The sequence below is a fragment of the Malania oleifera genome, chromosome 9 (assembly GCF_029873635.1).
Source record: "Malania oleifera isolate guangnan ecotype guangnan chromosome 9, ASM2987363v1, whole genome shotgun sequence".
In the NCBI taxonomy this organism is placed as follows: Eukaryota; Viridiplantae; Streptophyta; class Magnoliopsida; order Santalales; family Ximeniaceae; genus Malania; species Malania oleifera.
The window spans coordinates 73,559,614-73,579,825 of NC_080425.1; the positions used below are offsets into that span (position 1 = coordinate 73,559,614).

Below are 20,212 nucleotides of genomic sequence, written 5' to 3' on the forward strand. Positions count from 1 at the left end.
GCATAATGCGAAGACTGCTTAGATACTTACGAAGCAAGTTTGCCCCTTCTTTTAGTTTTTTTTTTTTTTATATAAAAAATCCTTCTTGGAAATCCCCCATTCCTGATCATGGTGACATGAAGCAATGGTCCTCAAATTTGGAAAGTGGCGTGTTCATAGTCAACCCAAGTCACTCGCACTCACAAGCGGATCCTTTCTACACGGCATACCGCGGGATGGGCCACTCACAGACCGACTCCCATTTCCATCAACACTGTAAGAACACAGCATCAACCGCCTGATCCTTTGATCTTCCCACCATCAAACGGTTTGTACCCGCGGTTGTACCATGGCCGCCATCACAGTAGCCGTAGGAAAAGGTCTCGTTCCCTGCTCCTGGTTAATGGGTGTGCGCCATGGACAAGCACAGACACTCTCTCAAAAGTAATGGCCAAGAATCCAATCATGGGTTCGGCCATGAATCTCTCTGCCTTCGTCTTCTTTGCATGCGTTTTGGCTTTGTGCTCTTCTTACGGTGAACAGAGCACCGATAATTCCTTCACGTATTCAAGCTTCGGCATCTCCCCAACTAAGCTCAAACACTATGACTGGCGGTACATCAGAGGTTGCTAATTCTAACTCGCTCTCGCCCACCTTAATCCCCTTTTATTGGTGATGATGTTTTACTGTTTCTGATTAATGGGCTGTCGTTGAGAAGAAATCAATTTAATGAATTTTATGGTTTGTGATGATATTTTAGCTTTCTGATTGATGGGTCGTGGTTAGAGAGTGTACTATATTAATGAATTGGATGGTTTGTGATGATATTTTAGTTGTTCTGATTAATGGGCCGTGGTTAAAAAGTATCATATTAATGGTTTTTCTATGGTTTAAATATCTTGAAGTAATTGCGTATAGTTATTATTGGTTTCAGTTATTTTTTTTAAGAATGTCATTTTATGCTTGTGTGCTATTTGGGATGGGGGATTTTGCTTTAGCAGCGCTGTAATATATATGTTTTCAGATTGTGTAGAGTTTCATTATGCGCTTGTGTAATTAATATATGTATGTGATTCAATATCCCCCCACCCCCAAAACAGGGTAAAATAAACAAAAAAAAAAAAAAAAAGAGTTTTAGACTCTGAATTTTGTGCAGTCTGTATCTAACTGATTCGATGCTATTACTTTTAAGCACTTGTTTTATATTTACGTGTGATGTTTGGATCAAGGTTTTGCAGTGAGCATGTTATGAGTTCAGAGAGAATCCAAATTATGTGTGTTTTGATTCATACATAACATTGATTCAGGACTCCCAAAAAACCTAGGGTATCAGTGTTGGAAGGCAAAAAATGGTGTGGTGAACAAAAATCTACATGGGGAGTGACAATTAAGGTCGACAGTGCCTTTGATGCTGCCAAATGATTTTTCTTTTCTATAAATTACTTTCGGAATTTAAAATAAGAAAAAGAAAATTCAAAGAACTTCTGAATTTAAGAGTAATTGTAAGTCTAGTTGTCATTGTTAAAAGTAAGGGTGAAAGTCCCCTGAGATTTCAAAAATCCCATAGACCTTCCCTAATATTTGAATTTTGGGACGCTCACACCCCCTCAAAAGATTTGTCATTTTGCAAAATATAAGGAGAGCCAAGTTTGTATCCTTTTAGCAAAATTTAGGGGAGGTATGTGTAATTCTTAACATGTCAGGGGAGGGGTCCTTGGGATTTTTTAAAACCTTGAGGAGGTCAATGTCTTTTAGCCAAACCTCATGCGAGGTCAATGTCTTTTGCTCTTAAATTAAAGACTGTTTGTGATTTGCTATCGACATGACCAAGCAGTAGTTTTAATGATTTAGCAACCTGCGAACCTCATCTGGAAAACCTCTTGAAGATATGATGTTAGCACACAAAAGCTATTAAATATAAATACAATTTCAGATAAAGATCTTTATTGGATTTAAACCTTTGAATGCACACAAATCACCAGAAAATTCCACAAAGTAAAATAGAACTTTTGATATTTTGTTCAGATGCTAAATTAGTCCTTATACATACTTTAAAATCACCCAAACAGTTGATTCATGAAGAGCTTCTAATAAAATTTGTCGTTGCATTATTAACAAATTCATTCCAAATTCCAACCTTTTATCGATATATGTTTCCTTTTGTTTTAATGATAATCAAAGTCAGTGCACAAGACCTGGAAGTTTTATGGCTTTCTAGCTCGCTTAATTTGTGTTACATGATTGAGTTTTGATTCTTTGAAGTCAATTGTTGCATGGTGTCCAATATTACATGTAGTTAATTATTTTCAAAGATTTAATTATGATGGTTTGATGAATAAAAAGGGTTGTGCAGAAAATTAAGTTGAAGCATTAAAAAGTGATGCATAATCACACAAAGACCCCATTTGGCTCTCTGAAAAGAGAAGGAAAATGCTAAAAAAAATTCTTTCTCTAAGCACTTGCGTCTTTTTTATTGTTATTTTCAAGAACCAAATCAATGGGAAAGTCAATGTTCCCAAAAAATTTTAATCAAATGCTAAGAAATATGATTATTTCGATCACATGAGAAATCCAACATCAAAATTTGATTTTGCTGATGAAACCAACAAGCTTTTGTCAGTACATGGTAAAAGAGGTATTGCAAGCTATTGCAATTGCATGGTTGAAGATGCAATTTTGTAAGAATCCAGAAGGCAGCACATATTCAGATTAGAAAATTTGATGGATGGCAAGATTATAGTGCTTCAATGAAACTTAATATTTTAAAATAGCCGTGTTATCTCACCAGTTATAATGACCAATCCACAATATGCTGAAGATGAATTTTGGATAAGATTATATGACAGCTAAGGAGTCATCTTGTAGAATGTCATTATCTGTGCAGTTTTTTGGTCTTCACCATCATGCTAAAGGTTTTGGGTACATGAAGGTGGTGAAAATTTAGAGAACCCATTGAAGATTTGTTTTTCTATGGTCTTTTATACTTCCTTTATTATCCTCGACATCACATATCCAGCTGTGCTCCATCACTTGCCTGTGCTCCCTCCAGTTTCTTAATGCTGAATTAAACTAGTGTTGGCCAATGTATGACTGCAATCAGCCCATGTGACGGAGACCTGGGATGTGGATCAATCTGTAACAGAAAGTTGAGTTTAGACTGCTGTACTATAAAGGATTTGGGTAGCACTTTTATTATCTACTATAGCTTCGGTGCAGCAGTAGATGCTTGGTCCTATATGTGGTATTGAAGCCAAGTGCACAGATTTTATTTGCAGCGCCAGCAAACAATTGGAAGAGATTGATGGCCTATGTGATAGCAATCAGCTTGTGTGACAGAGGCCAGGGGTCTGGTTAAGTCATAGTCAAGACATGGCACCTAGGCTGCTGTGGTCTAAAGGATCTGACTAGCACTCTCACTAATAGCTTTTGGTGCAGTGACAAGTGCTTAATCCTACAACTAGTATCAAGAAACACTGGATTTCTAGGTTTTACTCGGTCAAATTGTTTTACCATGTATATGTGGTTGTTGCCAACCACTTGTTGAAGGATGGATTCTTTCTGTTTTCATCTTTATTACGTTGTTTCTTGGTTGCCTGTTTCCCTTCTTGTAGATTCTAGTTAAGCATCAAAACTGTACAAATGTTTCAAATTAGGCACTACATATAGCATGCGTTTTTTTCCCCTATGCTAATACTGTGGCTTCTCCTTTCATGGCATTCAGAGTCATAAAAATTTTTTAAGAACGCAAGGGAAGAGAATTTTCACAACCCCCCAACCCAAAATGTTTACTGCCTTCATTATGGTGATGCTTGGGATCTTAGGAGGGAAATGAACCACAATGTTTATCACTATGGTTTCTAAATAATGGGCTTACATGTGCACTTTATTATTTGCAGAATGAGATAAAATACTTAAAATGGAGTCTCTTGCTAAAAATCATTTACTGTTTTGTTTATAATTTCTCTGCAGTTGATCTGCCCCCTTGGTTCTCTTCAATATCGGTAGAAGTAGAGTCTGATGTTGACCTTGTGAGTACTCCATATCTTAAGATTCTTAATAATTCTTAGCATATATTGTCTAGATGAGCTCTGGAATTTACCTTGACATTCATATTTCCATTTTTAAAAGGAAAATAAAACATTTCTTCATCTTTTCATGTCATGAATTTTTTTCTACTTTAGCACTATACCTCCGTTGGCTAATATTATATTTACTTGCAGGACCAAGGAAGCATAGACACGTATCCTAAAAGTAAGTTGCCTGTAATATGCTTTCGAGATGGTGCACCCCCTCTCCCAGATGTCTCAAATGTTGCTTCACAAGGTTTAGGTAAATGTGTAGAAATTACATCTATTAAAAATAATTCTTATGCAAGTTAAATATCATACTGTATGTGCAAAATATTCACTAATATCATATCCATCAATATTGAGTGAAGTTAAGAAGTGAGGGCATGAATGGAGGATTTATCAAAATGCAAAAAAGGGACACTTCATGCTCATGCAGTGAAAATAGTAATTCAAGTTATTCAATTCTAGTATGTCTTAGCATCCCTTCATTCATCTCATTACATTCCTGTTCACGGAAATTATCTCATAATAACTTTTCTTTGCATTGTACGTGTAAGTCATGTATATAAACAGGAGTATTTTCGAAGTTCTTCCAGTCTGTTTCATAATTTGTACTGAATCCTTGTTCATTGTACCATATTAATTGAATCAATCTTGTCTGTTGTCATGCGAGTAGGAGAATTTTGGATTCCACATTAAAATGTTGTTTCATCTTCTCATTGTCATTTTTGGCAAATGACTGCTTGAGGGGGCAAAATGCTTCTGAAAAAGTTATAAAAGAGTACTGCCCTAAGGATCAAATGTTATTTACCAGAGAAAGGATAAAATGTTGTCTGCCTGGGTTTTACAAAATGCTGTTGTTCCACATGCTGAACTCAAAAGGATTGTTTCTAATAAGAAAATTAGATTCCTAATCATAGTATTCTTCTTCTTCCTTTTTGATGTTCTATTTGTTTTTGACTGCATTAACAAGCAGCATAAGAGGAACATTTCTGTTTTTCCAGTGCCAAATCACTTCTTTAATAGATCTGGCAGCAGCTTACAATATCTTCAGAATGTGGAGCAATGCTATCCTCTGTTTGGAAAGATAACATTGACATTGAGACACGGACAGGTTCCTGTTATGTTTTTGTTGAGTTATACAATTAAAAATCTTTTTGGTTTAAATCTGATTGCTCAACTCATAAACAGTAAGCTTTTCTTATGTAGATCACACCAGGAGTTCTTTATGTTGGTCTGTTCAATGGCATTGGACCTATCAGAACTCAATCAAAGATGGTATGCATTTCATAATGAATTCTTGAGCTTTCTGTATCAGCTGTTTTGTAAATGAACCTGTATTTTGGAATTGGTTCATTGTTTTATGCAATTATTTCCTTGCCCCGTGCTGCAATAAAAATAATAAAAATAATAATGCTTACAATTAGACAAATTCTGGAAATGTGCTTATTCATGAAGGATTTTGTAGTAAAATGTATAATAGGTTGCTTGGAAATTGTGGAAATGAAGAACTTCCTATGGTGAGAGCATAAGAGGTGAAAGGAAAACAATGTATGCATGGTTTCATGGGAAATATTTCTCTATTGGAATTTGATATTGTATAAGGAACCATGTGAAGAAGATTACAAGATGCACTTCACTGTCAAGTTCTTCATCTGTTGGGGAGATTGTGATCAAATTATACAGTGATTAAAGATTCAGCAATTGACAATTTGTAGATAATGGCAGTTGCATATTCATAAGAATTTTTTTTTGGGTCCAAACTGAGGCTGACACTGAGCCTGGGCTACACAATAGGAAGGTAGCCATCGCCCATAAGAAAATACCTTTAAATAAAACTTGAAGTCAAACATTAATGCCCACATAAGTTGAAATTAAAAGAGAGAATTTTTTTTATTAGTTTTATATATATTTTTTTAATTATTGAGCATGAATTTTTGTATAGAAAAAAATTTCTTACTTTACTAAAAATATGTTGTGAAATTATATTTTTGTTTGCAGTGGTGGAGCTAGAAATTTTCTCCTTGAGGTTGCAACCGTATAGAGGATTTTTTTCCCTTCCTTATGTAGGTAATAGAAGAAGTTATAACTTATAATAACTCAATTTTTTTTAAAAAAAAACCACAAAATACTAGTTTTAACGCGTCAAAAGAAAATATATGAGAACATGAGAAGGGTATTGCAATGAACTTTAAACAAATGAATTACAACCCAAAGATTATGGGTACTCTAAATAAAAAAATGTACCAACACTAGCAATCTATTGTTAAAAAACAAGTTGTTTTTGTCAATTGGATTGAATACCTCTCTCTATGAGGGTTCTTGTATTATATAGCAAAAGAAATGTCAGTTACAAGGCTTAAAATCAGTAATTATAGCCATCTAGGAGACTAATTAAGGCAATTACAATCAGCCTTTTAATTACAAAATATCAACTACAATCAGCCTATTAATCACAAAATATCTACGACAATAATATAAAATCATGCCATGATTAGAGAGACTAATTATGGCACCGTATCTGATTGACATCCCCCCCCCCCTCTCAAATTGATGTTGGCCGATCAAGAAGCATCAATTTGCCCACAAGAAATTAATGGCATTGTCGTGTCATAGCCTTCTTGAAGACGTCAGCTATCTGGAGGTGAGTAGAAACATGTGTAGAAATCCCGTGTATTTTGGAGAGATTTAGGGGGTATTTATTGTATATTATTGAGTGAGAGATTGTTTCCATATTTAGAGTAGAAATTGTATTATAAATAGTTTGTATTGGCTTGTACAAAATAATTAAAGAAATACAGAAATTCCATTCTGTTTTAATGGTATCAGAGATAGGGTTTCTAAACCTTAGTTAGCAATGGTAGACGACATCATCAACAACACAGCTCCGTCGTCCGATCGATTCCTCGACGTCCGCTCTCTATCTCAACCGAAAACTGCAGTCTGTGGCGGAGGTGACGACGAGCTCGACATAGATGACATATTCTGGATTGGCAACACCGGCACGGATCAAGCACACTGCTAACGTCATCTCGGGATCCTGCAGGGGGAGAAATATGACATCCTGGCCGCATTGCTTGACGATGACCGGGATGGGATTCTCGGAGGCCGCCCAATCTTGTGTCTTGAAGCTTTAATTTCCTGATCGTCGTCGTTGTCATCGTCGTCATCATTATCAAGGATGATTCCTTCCACGACCGGACCCTCCTCGTCGCCGATCCCCGGCAGTGCGAGCCCAAGAAGTTCGGTGGTCGTAGTACTCACGCCAGGTTCTAGAAGTCCTACCACTACAAGGCGCTGCAACCCATCCTCTTGCTCGGCCGCCACTGCTTCAACGGTGTTAGCTTGCGCATCTGCGTCAAGGGCGAAGGCTACATCTCCCAGATCTACACCATCCGCCTTCTACATTCACAAACGCAATATCAATCGTCGCATGGATCAAATCTCCCTCGGCCCTCGCAGAGACGTCTCAGTTCACGAACCAATCGAATCGATGTGCTCAAAAAGACTAGGTGATTTCTCTGACCAGTCAGTGTCACCTATGCATCTCGTCCGCAGTCGCCGGAGACGACGGAGCACAAGCAGGATGCGAAGGGGAAGAAATGCGTTGCGTGGCCGACAAGAAGAAGAAGAAGAAGAAGAAGAAAAAGAAGAGGAAAGACTGGAGCAGGACTTTGACCGAGAGATTGGGATTGATGAGAAAAAGTTGAGGCAGTTGGCGGACCAGACCTTGTTTAGTTATTACGGAGCTTCTTCTTTCACAAATATTTCTTCGGGTTTTTTAGCCCAAAGAAGTAATTTTTTACAAGCTTTGAATATAGCCTCTAGATCCAAAACTCCTTGGATTATTGATTCTGGTGCTTCTGACCACATGACCGATGCCTATCATCTTTTTTCATCATATTCACCCTATGCTAGAAATTTGAAAGTTAAAATTGTAGATGGATCACTCTCGTCTGTTGCAGGCAAAGGAAATATCCAACTCTCTGACTCTATCACACTAGAGTCCGTTCTTCATGTTCCTAATTTATCCTGCAACTTACTATCCATTAGCCAGTTGACTAAGAATTCCAATTGTTCTGCTAAATTCCTTCCCTCTCATTGTATTTTTCAGGACCTATCATTGGGAAAGATGATTGGCAGTGCTAAGGAGTGTGAGGGACTCTACTACTTTGAGGAGGTTAATGTGAGTGAACAATGTAAAACTGTTATTTGTGATTCTGCATCTATTTCTAGGGATATTGAAATTTTTTTATGACATTCTAGGATGGGCCATCCAAATTTTCAATATCTAAGACGTTTATTTCCTTCCATTTGTTCAAATAAAACGTCTTTTGAATTTCAGTGTGAGATTTGTGAACTTATAAAACACCAGTGTAATTCCTTTCCAAAATCCATATACAAACTATCTAGACCCTTTACCATGATTCATAGTGAATTATGGGGGCCCTCGCGCTCTCTTAATCGCACTCGCACGAGATGGTTTGTTACTTTTATTGATGATCATACTCGTACTTGTTGGGTTTACCTATTGAAAGATAAAACTGAAGTCTATTCTATATTTGCCAGTTTCCACTCCATGATTTAAACACAATTCCAAACTCATTCAAATTTTACGTACTGATGATGGTACAAAATATTTTAATAATATCTTGGGACATTATCTTGAATAAAATGGAATTGTTCATCAAAGTTCCTATGTGGATACCCCTCAACAAAATGGGGTTGCTGAATGTAAAAATAGGCATATTCTTGAAGTAGCTCGAGCATTAATGTTCACTACAAATATAAAATTTGGGGCGATGCCGTTTTAACAGCTACATATCTCATTAATCGAATGTCTAGTTGGGTTCTTTCTTTTTGCCACCCCTCTCCAGAAATTCCAAGAATGTTTTCCCAACTCTCGGCTCCACTCCAATCTATCTCTGAAAATCTTTGGGTGTACTGCATTTTTTCATGTCCATGCTCACAATCGGGACAAATTGGAACCTCGTGCCATTAAGTGCGTTTTTATTGGTTACTCTCCTATTTAGAAAGGCTACAAATGTTATGATTCTGTCACAAAAAAAATTGTTTGTTAGCCTTGATGTCACGTTCTTTGAAATCACTCCTTACTTCCTAAAGCCCTCTCTTCAGGGGGAGAAATGGAGTGAAGATCGCTTCTTTGATTTCTCTGTTGATGAATCTATGCCATACATTGAGTCTACCATTGTATCATTTCCTGACCTGTCATGTACAAAAGATCACTCAGGGGGAGATGCAGAAAAACAAAACAACACGAAAATACTTGTTTACTTAAGAAAGCCAAACACAAAGAATAGGGAGAATCTCATACCTGAGGCATCAAGAGAGTTAGAACCGGTGATAGCTCTGAGCAACCATGAGTGCACGCCCAATCCTGATAAGGTAATAGATGGCCATGAGCTCCCTTTTGATGAGCTCGTACCTGATGACATCAATTTACCCATTGTAGTCAGAAAACAAACTAGATCATGTTCTCAATATCCCTCGTCAAAATACACGTCTTATAACAGCCTATCTATAGAGTATCGTGCTTTTACTTCTAACCTTGACAGGATAAAAATTCCAAAGAATATCCAGGAAGCCTTGGAGATTCCTGAATGAAGGGAAGCTGTCATGGAGGAAATGTGGGCTCTGGAAAAGAATGGAACTTGGGACGTGATGAATTTGCTGAGAAGGAAGAAGCCAGTAGGTTGCAAATGGGTCTTCATAGTGAAATATAGAGCTAATGGGACAGTTGAACGGTATAAAGCCCGAATTTTTGCAAAAGGCTTTACACAGGCCTATGACATTGATTACACGGAGACATTTGCACCAGTGGCAAAATTAAATACAGTTCGGGTCCTTCTATCCTTGGCAGTTAACTTAGATTGGCCACTGCAGCAACTCGACATTAAGAATGCATTTCTAAATGGCGAGTTAGAAGAAGAAATCTACATGATGATACCTCCAGGTTTCAGTAAGAGAGGTGAAGAAAACAGGGTATGTAAACTCAATAAGTCCTTGTATGGACTCAAGCAATCTCCTAGAGCATGGTTCAACAGATTTGCAAAGGTGATAAAAAACTAAGGATACTGACAAGGGCAATGAGATCACACTATGTTATTTCATTAGTCTAAAAGTGGTAAGAAAACAATTCTGATTGTGTATGTTGATGATATAATCCTAACTGGAGATAATACAGTGGAGATGGAAAGATTGAAGAAAGTCCTAGCTACTGAGTTTAAAGTTAAAGACCTGGGACAAATGCGATACTTCTTAGGAATGGAAGTTGTCAGATCAAAAAAGGGTATCGGTGTCTCTTAGCGAAAGTATATCCTTGATCTCCTAACCGAAAATGGTATGCTTGGATGCAAACCTAGTGAAACCCCTATTGAAGCAGTAAAGAGAGTTGAAGACTGCGGAATATCAGTTTAAAAGGAGAGGTATCAGAGATTGGTTGGTAAACTCATCTATCTATCACATAATAGACCCGACATTGCATTTGCAGTTAGTGTGGTAAACCAACACATGCATTCACCTAAAAAGACTCACCTAGATGCCGTGTACAAGATCCTTAGGTATCTCAAGGGCTCTCTGAGCAAAGGACTCTTCTTTAAGAAGTGTGAAAGTAAGGAAGTAGAAGTTTTCACAGATGCAGATTGGGCAGGATCAGTGGGAGATAAAAGGTCTACCACCGGATATTGCACCTTCGTATGGGAAAATATGGTGACTTGGAGGAGTAAAAAACAAAATGTAGTGGCTTAAAGTAGTTCTGAGGCTGAATTTAGGGCAGCTACACAAGGGATATGTGAAGGACTAGGGATACGGAAACTCTTGGAAGAATTACAAGTTCCGGTGAAATTCCCTATCAAACTCTACCATGACAACAAAGCAGCCATCAGTGTCTCTCTCAATCCAGTTCAACACGATAGGACTAAGCATGTAGAAGTGGACCGACACTTTATCAAAGAAAAGGTTGAAGAAGGAACCATTTGTATGATGTATGAACCTACCAAGGAACAAACTGCAGACATCTTTACCAAAGGGTTAGCCCGACAGAGTTTCGATAATTTCATCTGCAAGTTGGACATGATCAATATCTATGATCCAACTTGAGGGGGAGTGTAAAAATCCCGTGTATATTGGAGAGATTTAGGGGGTATTTATTGTATATTATTGAGTAAGAGATTGTTTCCATATTTAGAGTAGAAATTGTATTATAAGTAGTTTGTGTTGGCTTGTACAAAATAATTAAAGATACATAAATCCCATTCTGTTTTCAACATGAGGCAGAGATATAATCCAAGTGTCCAAGGCTTCTCGTACACTCATGATAAACAGGATTAGAAACTATTTGAATGGCACTAGTATTATCAGCATGAAGAGGAGTAGAATCAGATTGAGAAAAACCAAGCTCAGCTAGAAGCCCACGAAGCCAGACAATCTTAGAACATGTAGTAGATATTGTCCAGTATTCGGATTCAATAGAGGATTTAGAAACACGAGCTTGTTTCTTACTTTTCCAAGAGATCAAGGAATCACCAAGAAACATGCACCAACTCGTGATAGACCGCTGAGTATCCTGGCCCAATCCGCATCACTATAAGCGACAAGGCAAAGCGGAGAGCCAGTTGGAAAGAACAACCCACGGCCAAGTGACCCCCAAAGATATTGAATAATATGGCAAACAACAGCTAAATAAAGGTGGCAGGGAGTTTGCATAAACTGACTAACCTGATGGACAGGGAAGGGAATATCAGGCCGAGTAAAAGTCAAATAGTTCAAGCTCCCTACCAACTGTCAGAACATAGTGGGATCAGAAAGAAGATCACCCTCCTCACTTCGATATTTCACATTGACCTCGATAGGAGTATCCATCAAAGGCGAATCCTGAAGATCGGCTAGCCCAATCAAGTCTTGGGTATATTTGCGTTGATTCAAGAATATACCTGAAGAATCCGTGTGCACTTCCAAACCCAAAAAATATGTAGAAGGACCAAGATTTTTCATATGAAAAGAAGCCTGAAGATTCTGCTTAAGATGATCAGTCAAGTTGGAGTTGGTGCCAGTAATGACATTATCATCCACATATACAAGTAAAAGAATGAGACCAGTTGGAGTCTTGCACAAAAACAAAGTAGAGTCATATTGGCTTTGAACAAAGGAGAGACAAAGCAAAGTAGACCTGAATTTTTCAAACCACGCTCGGGGAGCCTGTTTTAAGCCATAGAGAGATCGCTTTAACTTACATACCGCAGAAGACGGAAAAGAAAACAAACCCGGAGGAGGACTCATGTAAATATCCTCTTTGAGATCACCACGAAGAAGAGCATTTTTAACGTCCATTTAGTGAAGTGGCCAGCCTTGGGAGGCGGCAATTGAAAGAATCGTATGCACTGTAGTCATCTTCGCCACAAAAGCAAATGTCTCCTCATAGTTCACCCCATATTCTTGCCTGTTCCCAAGTGCAACTAAGCATGCCTTGTCCCTATCTAGAGTCCCATCGGAGCGGAACTTAACCGAGAAAACCCATTTACAACCAATGGCTTTAACAGTAGAGGGGCAAGGAACAATATCCCAGGTATGATTGTCCTGGAGAGCCTGAAGATCCTCATCCATCGCTTTTCGCCAGCATCAGCCTCTGAAAAGCATGTAGGAATGGAAATAGACAACAAAGTAGTGTTAAAAGAAGTGTTCACTATAGCCTGATAAGCAGTGGCGTGACGATTTGGAGGCCAAGTGGGACATTCTCTGATAAAGTGGCCTTGTTTCTTACAATAGTTGCACACTTTCTATGCATAGTTGGTGGCAATATGACCATACTCCTTGCAGCCGAAACACTGGACCTTGCTCTTATCCTTACCCTTCCCTCTCCCGTAGGCTGCATAGGCAATGGGATTCAGGTTAGCATCCTACTGGAACTCAGTCAGATATGGTGCCATAATTAGTCTCAGTAATTATGGCATGATTTTATATTATTGCTGTAGATATTTTGTGATTAGTAGGCTGATTGTAGTTGATATTCTGTAATTTTTTCCAATAAAATGAACCCCAAAGGAATCACTAGAAGACATGATGAATCCCCCAAAGGAATCACTGGAAGACATGATGAAACCTAACAAAAAATTGAATCACAAAAAATAAAACCTGATTCATGTGTCAATAGTCTTCGGTGGGACCTCCAGAACTTGAATCGGGAAAAATATGCACCAGAAACTCTCCATAGATCAACACCACCAAAGATTTGTGACGAAACAGAACACCGACAGCCACCAAAAAGGAAAACCGAACACCACTGATCGACAACCACCAAAGATTCTGAAGCAAACATAATCAACCGCCCAATCCCAACTCAACAGAAACTGCCGAATAGCAGTTTAACACCCACCGGAAACCCAACAAAAACTCCTGACGACCCAGAAATTGCCGCTACCCACAGAAAAGAACCAAAAAAAATAATTAGAACAATCCTAATTGAGATAATGCCGTGATAGTACTGATACCATGTCAATTGGATTGAATACCTCTCCCTGTGAGGGTTCTCGTATTATATAGCAAATAGAAACGTCTGTTACAAGGCTAAAAATCAGCAATTACAGCCATCTAGGAGACTAATTAAGGCAATTACAATCAGCCTATTAATTACAGAATATCAACTACAATTAGCCTACTAATCACAGAATATCTACATCAATAAGATAAAATCTTGCCATAATTAGAGACTAATTATGGCACCATATCTGACTGACAGTTGTAAGCTTAATTTCCATGTCTCTTCACCTCAACTGGTAATGTGCTATTGGACCCCTCTAAAAAGTTATAGATCTTTGAAAAGAAAAGTGAAATTGGGACTGCGGATTGTTTAATTTTATTGGACTTCACTTTGTTTAATATAGTTAGTGGCTTTACTTTCTCAAAATTTGTGTCCTCTTTCTCATCTGTTTTTCCTTGTAGTTTATTGTTATTTTTTTCTGTTTTTTATAATCATTTTGCTACAAAAAGAATGTATATCATTAACCTTATATTCTATTAAGGAAACATTCAAAGCTTTGAGGGTGCTGAAGCCCCTTCTTCATTAAATGTGCCTCTGCCCCCCTTTGGGTATCTGTGTGTGTGTGTCTTTGTCTATTTAAATGTAAATTATATACAAATATTTGGATGAGTTTTTACCAAAATAAAAAACATTTGGATGAATAATGCCTCCCAGTTAAACATCTAAGAATAATAGAAGTTTGAGGCAAGTTTTGTCCATGCTCTGAAGTAAAAAACAAAAGCCTGGAGCATTGTAAAACTTGCACATTGCAATGATTCTTTCTTCCTGATGTTAATGCGTGTGCGCACGTGTGTGCGGATGTAGTGCAAAAACTTTATGAATTGACTGAGAAAACTGGATCTCAAACATACACATGGCCAGAAAGACGTGAAAAGTTTAATGGGAACTTTATAGAAACTGAAGATTAATCATATGTCTGTTTGCTGTTAGACTCAATCCTCTTTCTTTCTCCTTTAAGGTAATCTATAATGTCTTCTTTGTCAAATCACTCTTTATTTCCATGTACTTATGGCTGTTGTCTTAATTTAAGAGAAACCAAGAACTGCTCATTCTCAATTAAGTATCTTAATATAAAAATCTTGACATTCATTTCATTTTAGATCATAATCTAGAATTTTATGAATGTTACTCCTGCCAGAAAAAAACAGTAATATTTCTATTTCTTGTTGTTAAGATCAGATAAATAGGGGCTCAGCATTCTCCTTTGGTGGCAATGTAACTGTTGTAGCATGTACCAACCTTACAATGTCGGGCCAATACTGTAACCAGACAGCTAATCTACTTTCCTGTGCTCGATCTGATCTTTACAAGCTTCAAAAAAATTATATAGATGGTGAGATGCATGATCAAATGGTAGGAAGTGTGGTAGCTTGCAGGAATCATTTTGGAGCATCCTGCCATGAAAACATGGAGCTGAAATTTTACTCTTTGGATGTAATCGAAGTAGTGGATCAGATAACAACAGCTGCAGCCATCAAATTTGATCAAGCACGCTCAATTAATAACACGCAAGGCTCTACTGGAATTGTTTTAATGTGTTATGTGCGATATGGTGCCTTTCCAGAAAAAAATGTCTATGATTATTCCATTGATTTAAGTAAAGCTCCTCTGGTCATCCAGTCACCCAAGGTTGGTACATGGTATTTTGCCATTCAGCTTGTTAATCAGTTGAATGTATTTGGAGGGACGGTAGACAATAAAACAAAAGTTTGCTATTCAATGATTTGGCGATTGCTTGGATGTCCACATGGAAAGGCTGGACCAAGCTGTCTGTGGGAAAGATACCTAGTTCAGGTTTGTTGATGTGTTCTTCCTCCTTCCTCACAGAGATTGGCTTTTTTGTGCGTTCTGAAATCCTATTTTTACTGTTAAACATGATAGTTAGGCAACTTCTCACTGCCAGAAACTGATGTGTTGGACATTTTGACAGGGATATCATGTTTCACGCTAATGTGTACACATACAAATTAAATTGATACTATTTGATTTTTAAAAACTGTGAAACTTTTTTTTTTTGTATTTTTCTATTTGTAGTGAGAGTAATTGAGTTATTGTCCTTTTCATTATATGATAAATTTTGACTTAATTACATTCAAGAACATATTATGTTAATGAGTAGTAACAATATGTTGGCATTGTTTGTATGTTCCATACATGAAATTTGTCAATACAGGCATGTATAACTGTATTTAGGTTTATGAAACTTCAAGTAATCTACATTTTGTGCCTATGCAGCATAGCGACATCCAGCCTCTGATAACAGTTTATAAATATGTTTATCTCCGCCTGTTGCATTTTGCCAGGTCAATTCCAATCGTTTTTTTTTTTTGGTGATTTAATATAATCTAGCTTTATATATTGTGGTAATGCTGTAAATAATTATGTTACACAGCAGCTTATACATCTGTCATGCAAGGATTCCCTAAAACATTCTGCCCTGCCTTCTTGGAATGCTCAAAAGTTGAAAGTATTGGTGAGGGTGATAAAAATCTTTGTTGAGCACTGAGTTATCTACTTGTCTGATTCAAGGAAGACAAGACAGTAAACACAATACATGCTATCAAAAAACAAAGAAAAGAAACATACCAATGGCATGTTAATAAGCTTGTGTGTGTTTCTGTGAGTGGCATCAATATCTTGACTGTAAGTCAAACTTACCTAATAATAATTGCAATCCACAGTTAATGAACAACTTGTTGCAGAGCAGACCAAATCAATAAATAAGCTACAGCTGTTTGTTCAATTTGGTTTATTATAAATATGAACTCATGGAATTTCTTTCTTCTTTTTATATAATTCATTTGTAGAGTATATAAGGGCGTCCTGAGGCCATAAGGCTCCTCGCTTTGCGAGGGTAGGGGGAGGGTTGTCACAGTGTACGCAGCCTTACCCTGCTTTTATGCAGAGAGACTGTTTTCTTGGACTCGAACCCATGACCAACCGGTTACAAAGGGGCAACCTTACTGTTGATCCAAGAATATGTTCAAGAATATTTATATTTTTGTCACTTTCCTTTGATTTTGTGACCATCTATTTTTTGTGAATCTCAAGTCTTGAAACTTATCTGCATGAGAAGAATTATTTGACCAGCTGACCATGGAATTTCACAGGAATTTGGCAGAGAATATCCAACTGTCCATGCAGATGTGCCTGTAGAGTTGCCCAAATTCCCTCTGGAGCCCCTTCTAAGCAAATCCTCGTATAATAACAGCACAGATCTTGCTTGGACCTATTTTCTTCTGGATGTTCCAGATGGTGAAGCTGGAAAAAATATTAATATTCAACTTACATCAAACATGAAAATAAGCTATGAAATATTTGCTAGATTTGGTGGATTACCGTCACTCAATATGTGGGACTATGCTTACTCAAACCAGACGGGCTATAGCAACAGTGACTCCATGTTTAAATTATATGATTCAAGTGAAGGAAAAATCAATTTTTATATTTTTTATGCAAGAGAAGGACCTTGGAGCATAGGAATAAGGCACCCTATTTACATGGGTAGTCCTTCCAGTATTCGTACTATAATGTCTGTTTCAATTGAAAGTTGCCCATATCAATGTTCTGATCATGGGAAATGTCAGTACCATAAGGATGCAAGTGGATTGTCTGGTTACAGGTCAAATATGAAACTCTTTTCATATGCTTTTATGGATTTATTTTTTTGTTACTTTACTTTCTGAATGCCATTTTATTTCTTTCTCAGTTATTGTTCCTGTGATAGAACCCATGGAGGCTTTGACTGCAGTGCTGAAATGGTATCACGAGAAGGTTTATATGCAACACCACCTTACTTTCTTTTCTTATTTCACTGTCGCATTACTTTTTGTACTACAGCTATTATTTTTTTTCATGCACTTTTGAATATAAAAAAAATTGATTTAATATTTCGATGCACTTCTTGTGCGCCCAATGGAATAAAACACACAATCACATTGAAATCTATGTTGGTATTTTTTTTGAGCATGTTGTGAATTTCTTTCTTCAGGCCCACCATTATGGGGCCCTTTTTCTTGTGTTGGAGCAGTCATGTTTTCACTGTTTATGTTTGCTGAGAGTGTTTTTTAAGGGTATTGGGCAGAGTACCTGCACTACAGACTTGACCCGACCTCGTGGTCTATTATGTATTTGTAGGTCTCTCTCTCACACACACACACACACACACATTTTTTGCTTGGAATAAATTTTGTTTTACCTACATGAGTTGGGTGTATCTCAAGTCATGATTCAAGATTTTGAGTGATTTTGATGTCCTCATGGTCCTCTTTTTTGATTCATAGGAGACTCTCTTGATCTTTTCCTGTGAATGTAAACTTCAAAGTTTGACCCTCGTAAATACTAGTGCTTGTTTTTGTCATTTTGCTTTGTTTATCTAAATTAGCAGTTACCAATTTTCTTGTGTGCTTATATGGTGTTATTGCTATATTAGTCAGCATGAGTTATGGTGTAACGGTCTCGGCCCAACTCCATGGAGATGTTGTCTGCTTTGGTCCATTGGCCTCATGGTTTTGTCCCATAAAAGGCACCTTGCATAGTTGAAGTTAAACCATCCTTGTATGCCTAACATCTCCTTAGAGCACTTATGATGTGGAACAGTGACAGGCTCTCTTGTTCTATTTCTAACGCCCTTGTCAGAGTGGCCACACCTATTTGTAGGATCCACTCACATAGCTGTATCCCCAAGGTGGCTTTGATACTAAATGTAATGGTCTTAGACCAGCTGTAGTGAGGTATTCCCGTTTTTGACCCGTTGGGCCTCATAGTTTTTTCCTATAAAAGATGTCTCTCATGGTTGAAGCCTAAACCTACCTTATATGTCCAGGATCTTCCTAGTACATAGCTGATGTGGGATTGTGTCAATGGTACACCGTACATGACAAATAATATAAATAAAGAGGGATACCTATCATTGTGACTAGGTATTCCAATTTACTACACTCTCTTAAGCATGATCTTGCAACCTAAACCGTAAGTGCCACAGCCACTGCCAAAAGGAGCCGTAATCCTCACAACCCTATGCATGTCTGCCACCATTGAAGGGTTTCCCACACCACCATAGGCTTGAAATAACTCCAGCAGTTGCTGGAAAAATTATAAACTACGTTGCGAGGTCAGCACATAAAAACCAATATCACAATTGCCCAGATATCGCCTATTTGTAACCCCCTGAAATCTGATTGCTAGAAGCCTTCTCAACATGCCCCTACACGCCATTCCAGTCTAATCTTACAGAACAAGTTCAATGCCACAGACCAGCACTTGAGGTTTCTTTAAGCCTTCTCTCTTATTAATTTGTTCCCATTTTATTCAAAATCCCACCATAAACCATGATATCAAGTTATGGGTCATGAATTTTTGCGCAAAGACCCAATTTTTTTAGTTTTTCACTCATTGCACTCCATTAATGATCATTTGGTACTGCTGGAGGTTGCTTGTCTATGGTAGTTGATTTACTAGGGCAATGGCAATGTTATAAATGTTATGCAAGTGTGTTTGTGATTCGTTCCAACTGTTTACTTTGTTATTGGCCTTATTTATGGGTTCTGGGATGGAGTCCATGAATCCCAAAATTATGTTTCCCTCATCATTGCTCTAGATAACAATGACAAGTTGAAAGTAATTGTGTGCAATGGTCAAAGGTTGCAAGGTTGTCAAGATCTAAAGGACAAGCTTAGGTAAGTCCAAGCACTTGTTTCAATCTTAGCCTAGTGGCGACAAATGGAATAAATATGGGTTTAGGGAGATGCATTGGATTGTCTCCCTGCTGTGGAACTTGACGAAACTCCATACTATGACATGTGTATGCATCTTGATGCATGCAAACAGATTTGGATTATGTTAATATAACCCATAAGTATGATGTTCGCCTGAAGTACTTTCAGCTACAAAAATGGGGACAAGAGTGTCATAAACTACTTTACTAAGATGAAGCATATCCATTAGGACCTTGACATCGTGCAATCCATAAGAGCTGGTGTCCATGAGATCCAAAGAAAAAGAGTAGATGATAGTATTTTGGGTCCTCACAAGGTTTAACTCGAGTTTGAAGCCGAAGATTTGGTTCATTGCCAATTTGCCATCCATCACTAATGTTCATTCGTGAGTACTTCACACCGCCTAGTACTCATTCCTTAGCTTTGAGTTTTGGGGTTCTGAGTTTGAATCACTCTGATTGTAAGAAATCTGCATCGGTTATGTAGGGTGGTTTTGGCTACTAGGTTGCAATAGAACTTCCCATGGTGATTTGAGTAACTATGGAGGAAGGGATGGACATGGCAAAGGTACCCCTTGCAAGTGTACACATTGTGGACGACAAGTTGATATGATTGAGCAGTGTTGGGATCGTCTTGGTAATCCCTCACATATTGTCAATGCAATCACCATAGATTCCACCTCTATGGGTCTGTTGTCTGTACTATATATTGGTGTTAGACTAGGATTATCCAAAGTTCCTACGGCAACAAGCTTCTCTTCCCATTGCATCTCTTTTTTAGATATGTTTCACTATAACCTATTTGTTGTCCAAAATCTTTCCTACTAGTCCTTAGGTCAACCACTGACCATATAACAGGTATAATCAACTTCTTTTCCTCCTCTAGTATTC

At 37.7% G+C, this 20,212-nt stretch overlaps 1 protein-coding gene across 3 annotated transcripts in view; it reads left to right on the forward strand.

The window, feature by feature from the left end:
- The window catches only part of LOC131164404 (uncharacterized), a 31,402-nt gene continuing 11,190 nt past the window's right edge, over nt 1-20,212 (forward strand). For 2 of the 3 annotated variants that reach the window (XM_058121551.1, XM_058121550.1), the window contains exons 1-8: nt 52-604; nt 3,949-4,007; nt 4,200-4,308; nt 5,054-5,163; nt 5,259-5,327; nt 14,785-15,399; nt 16,716-17,227; nt 17,315-17,379. In XM_058121551.1, the coding sequence (XP_057977534.1) occupies nt 427-604; nt 3,949-4,007; nt 4,200-4,308; nt 5,054-5,163; nt 5,259-5,327; nt 14,785-15,399; nt 16,716-17,227; nt 17,315-17,379 (1,717 nt within the window). In that variant the 5' untranslated portion in view covers nt 52-426. Of the gene's footprint in view, nt 605-3,948; nt 4,008-4,199; nt 4,309-5,053; nt 5,164-5,258; nt 5,328-14,784; nt 15,400-16,715; nt 17,228-17,314; nt 17,380-20,212 lie in introns of all 3 variants that reach the window. The other variant, XM_058121549.1, reaches the window with a different exon arrangement.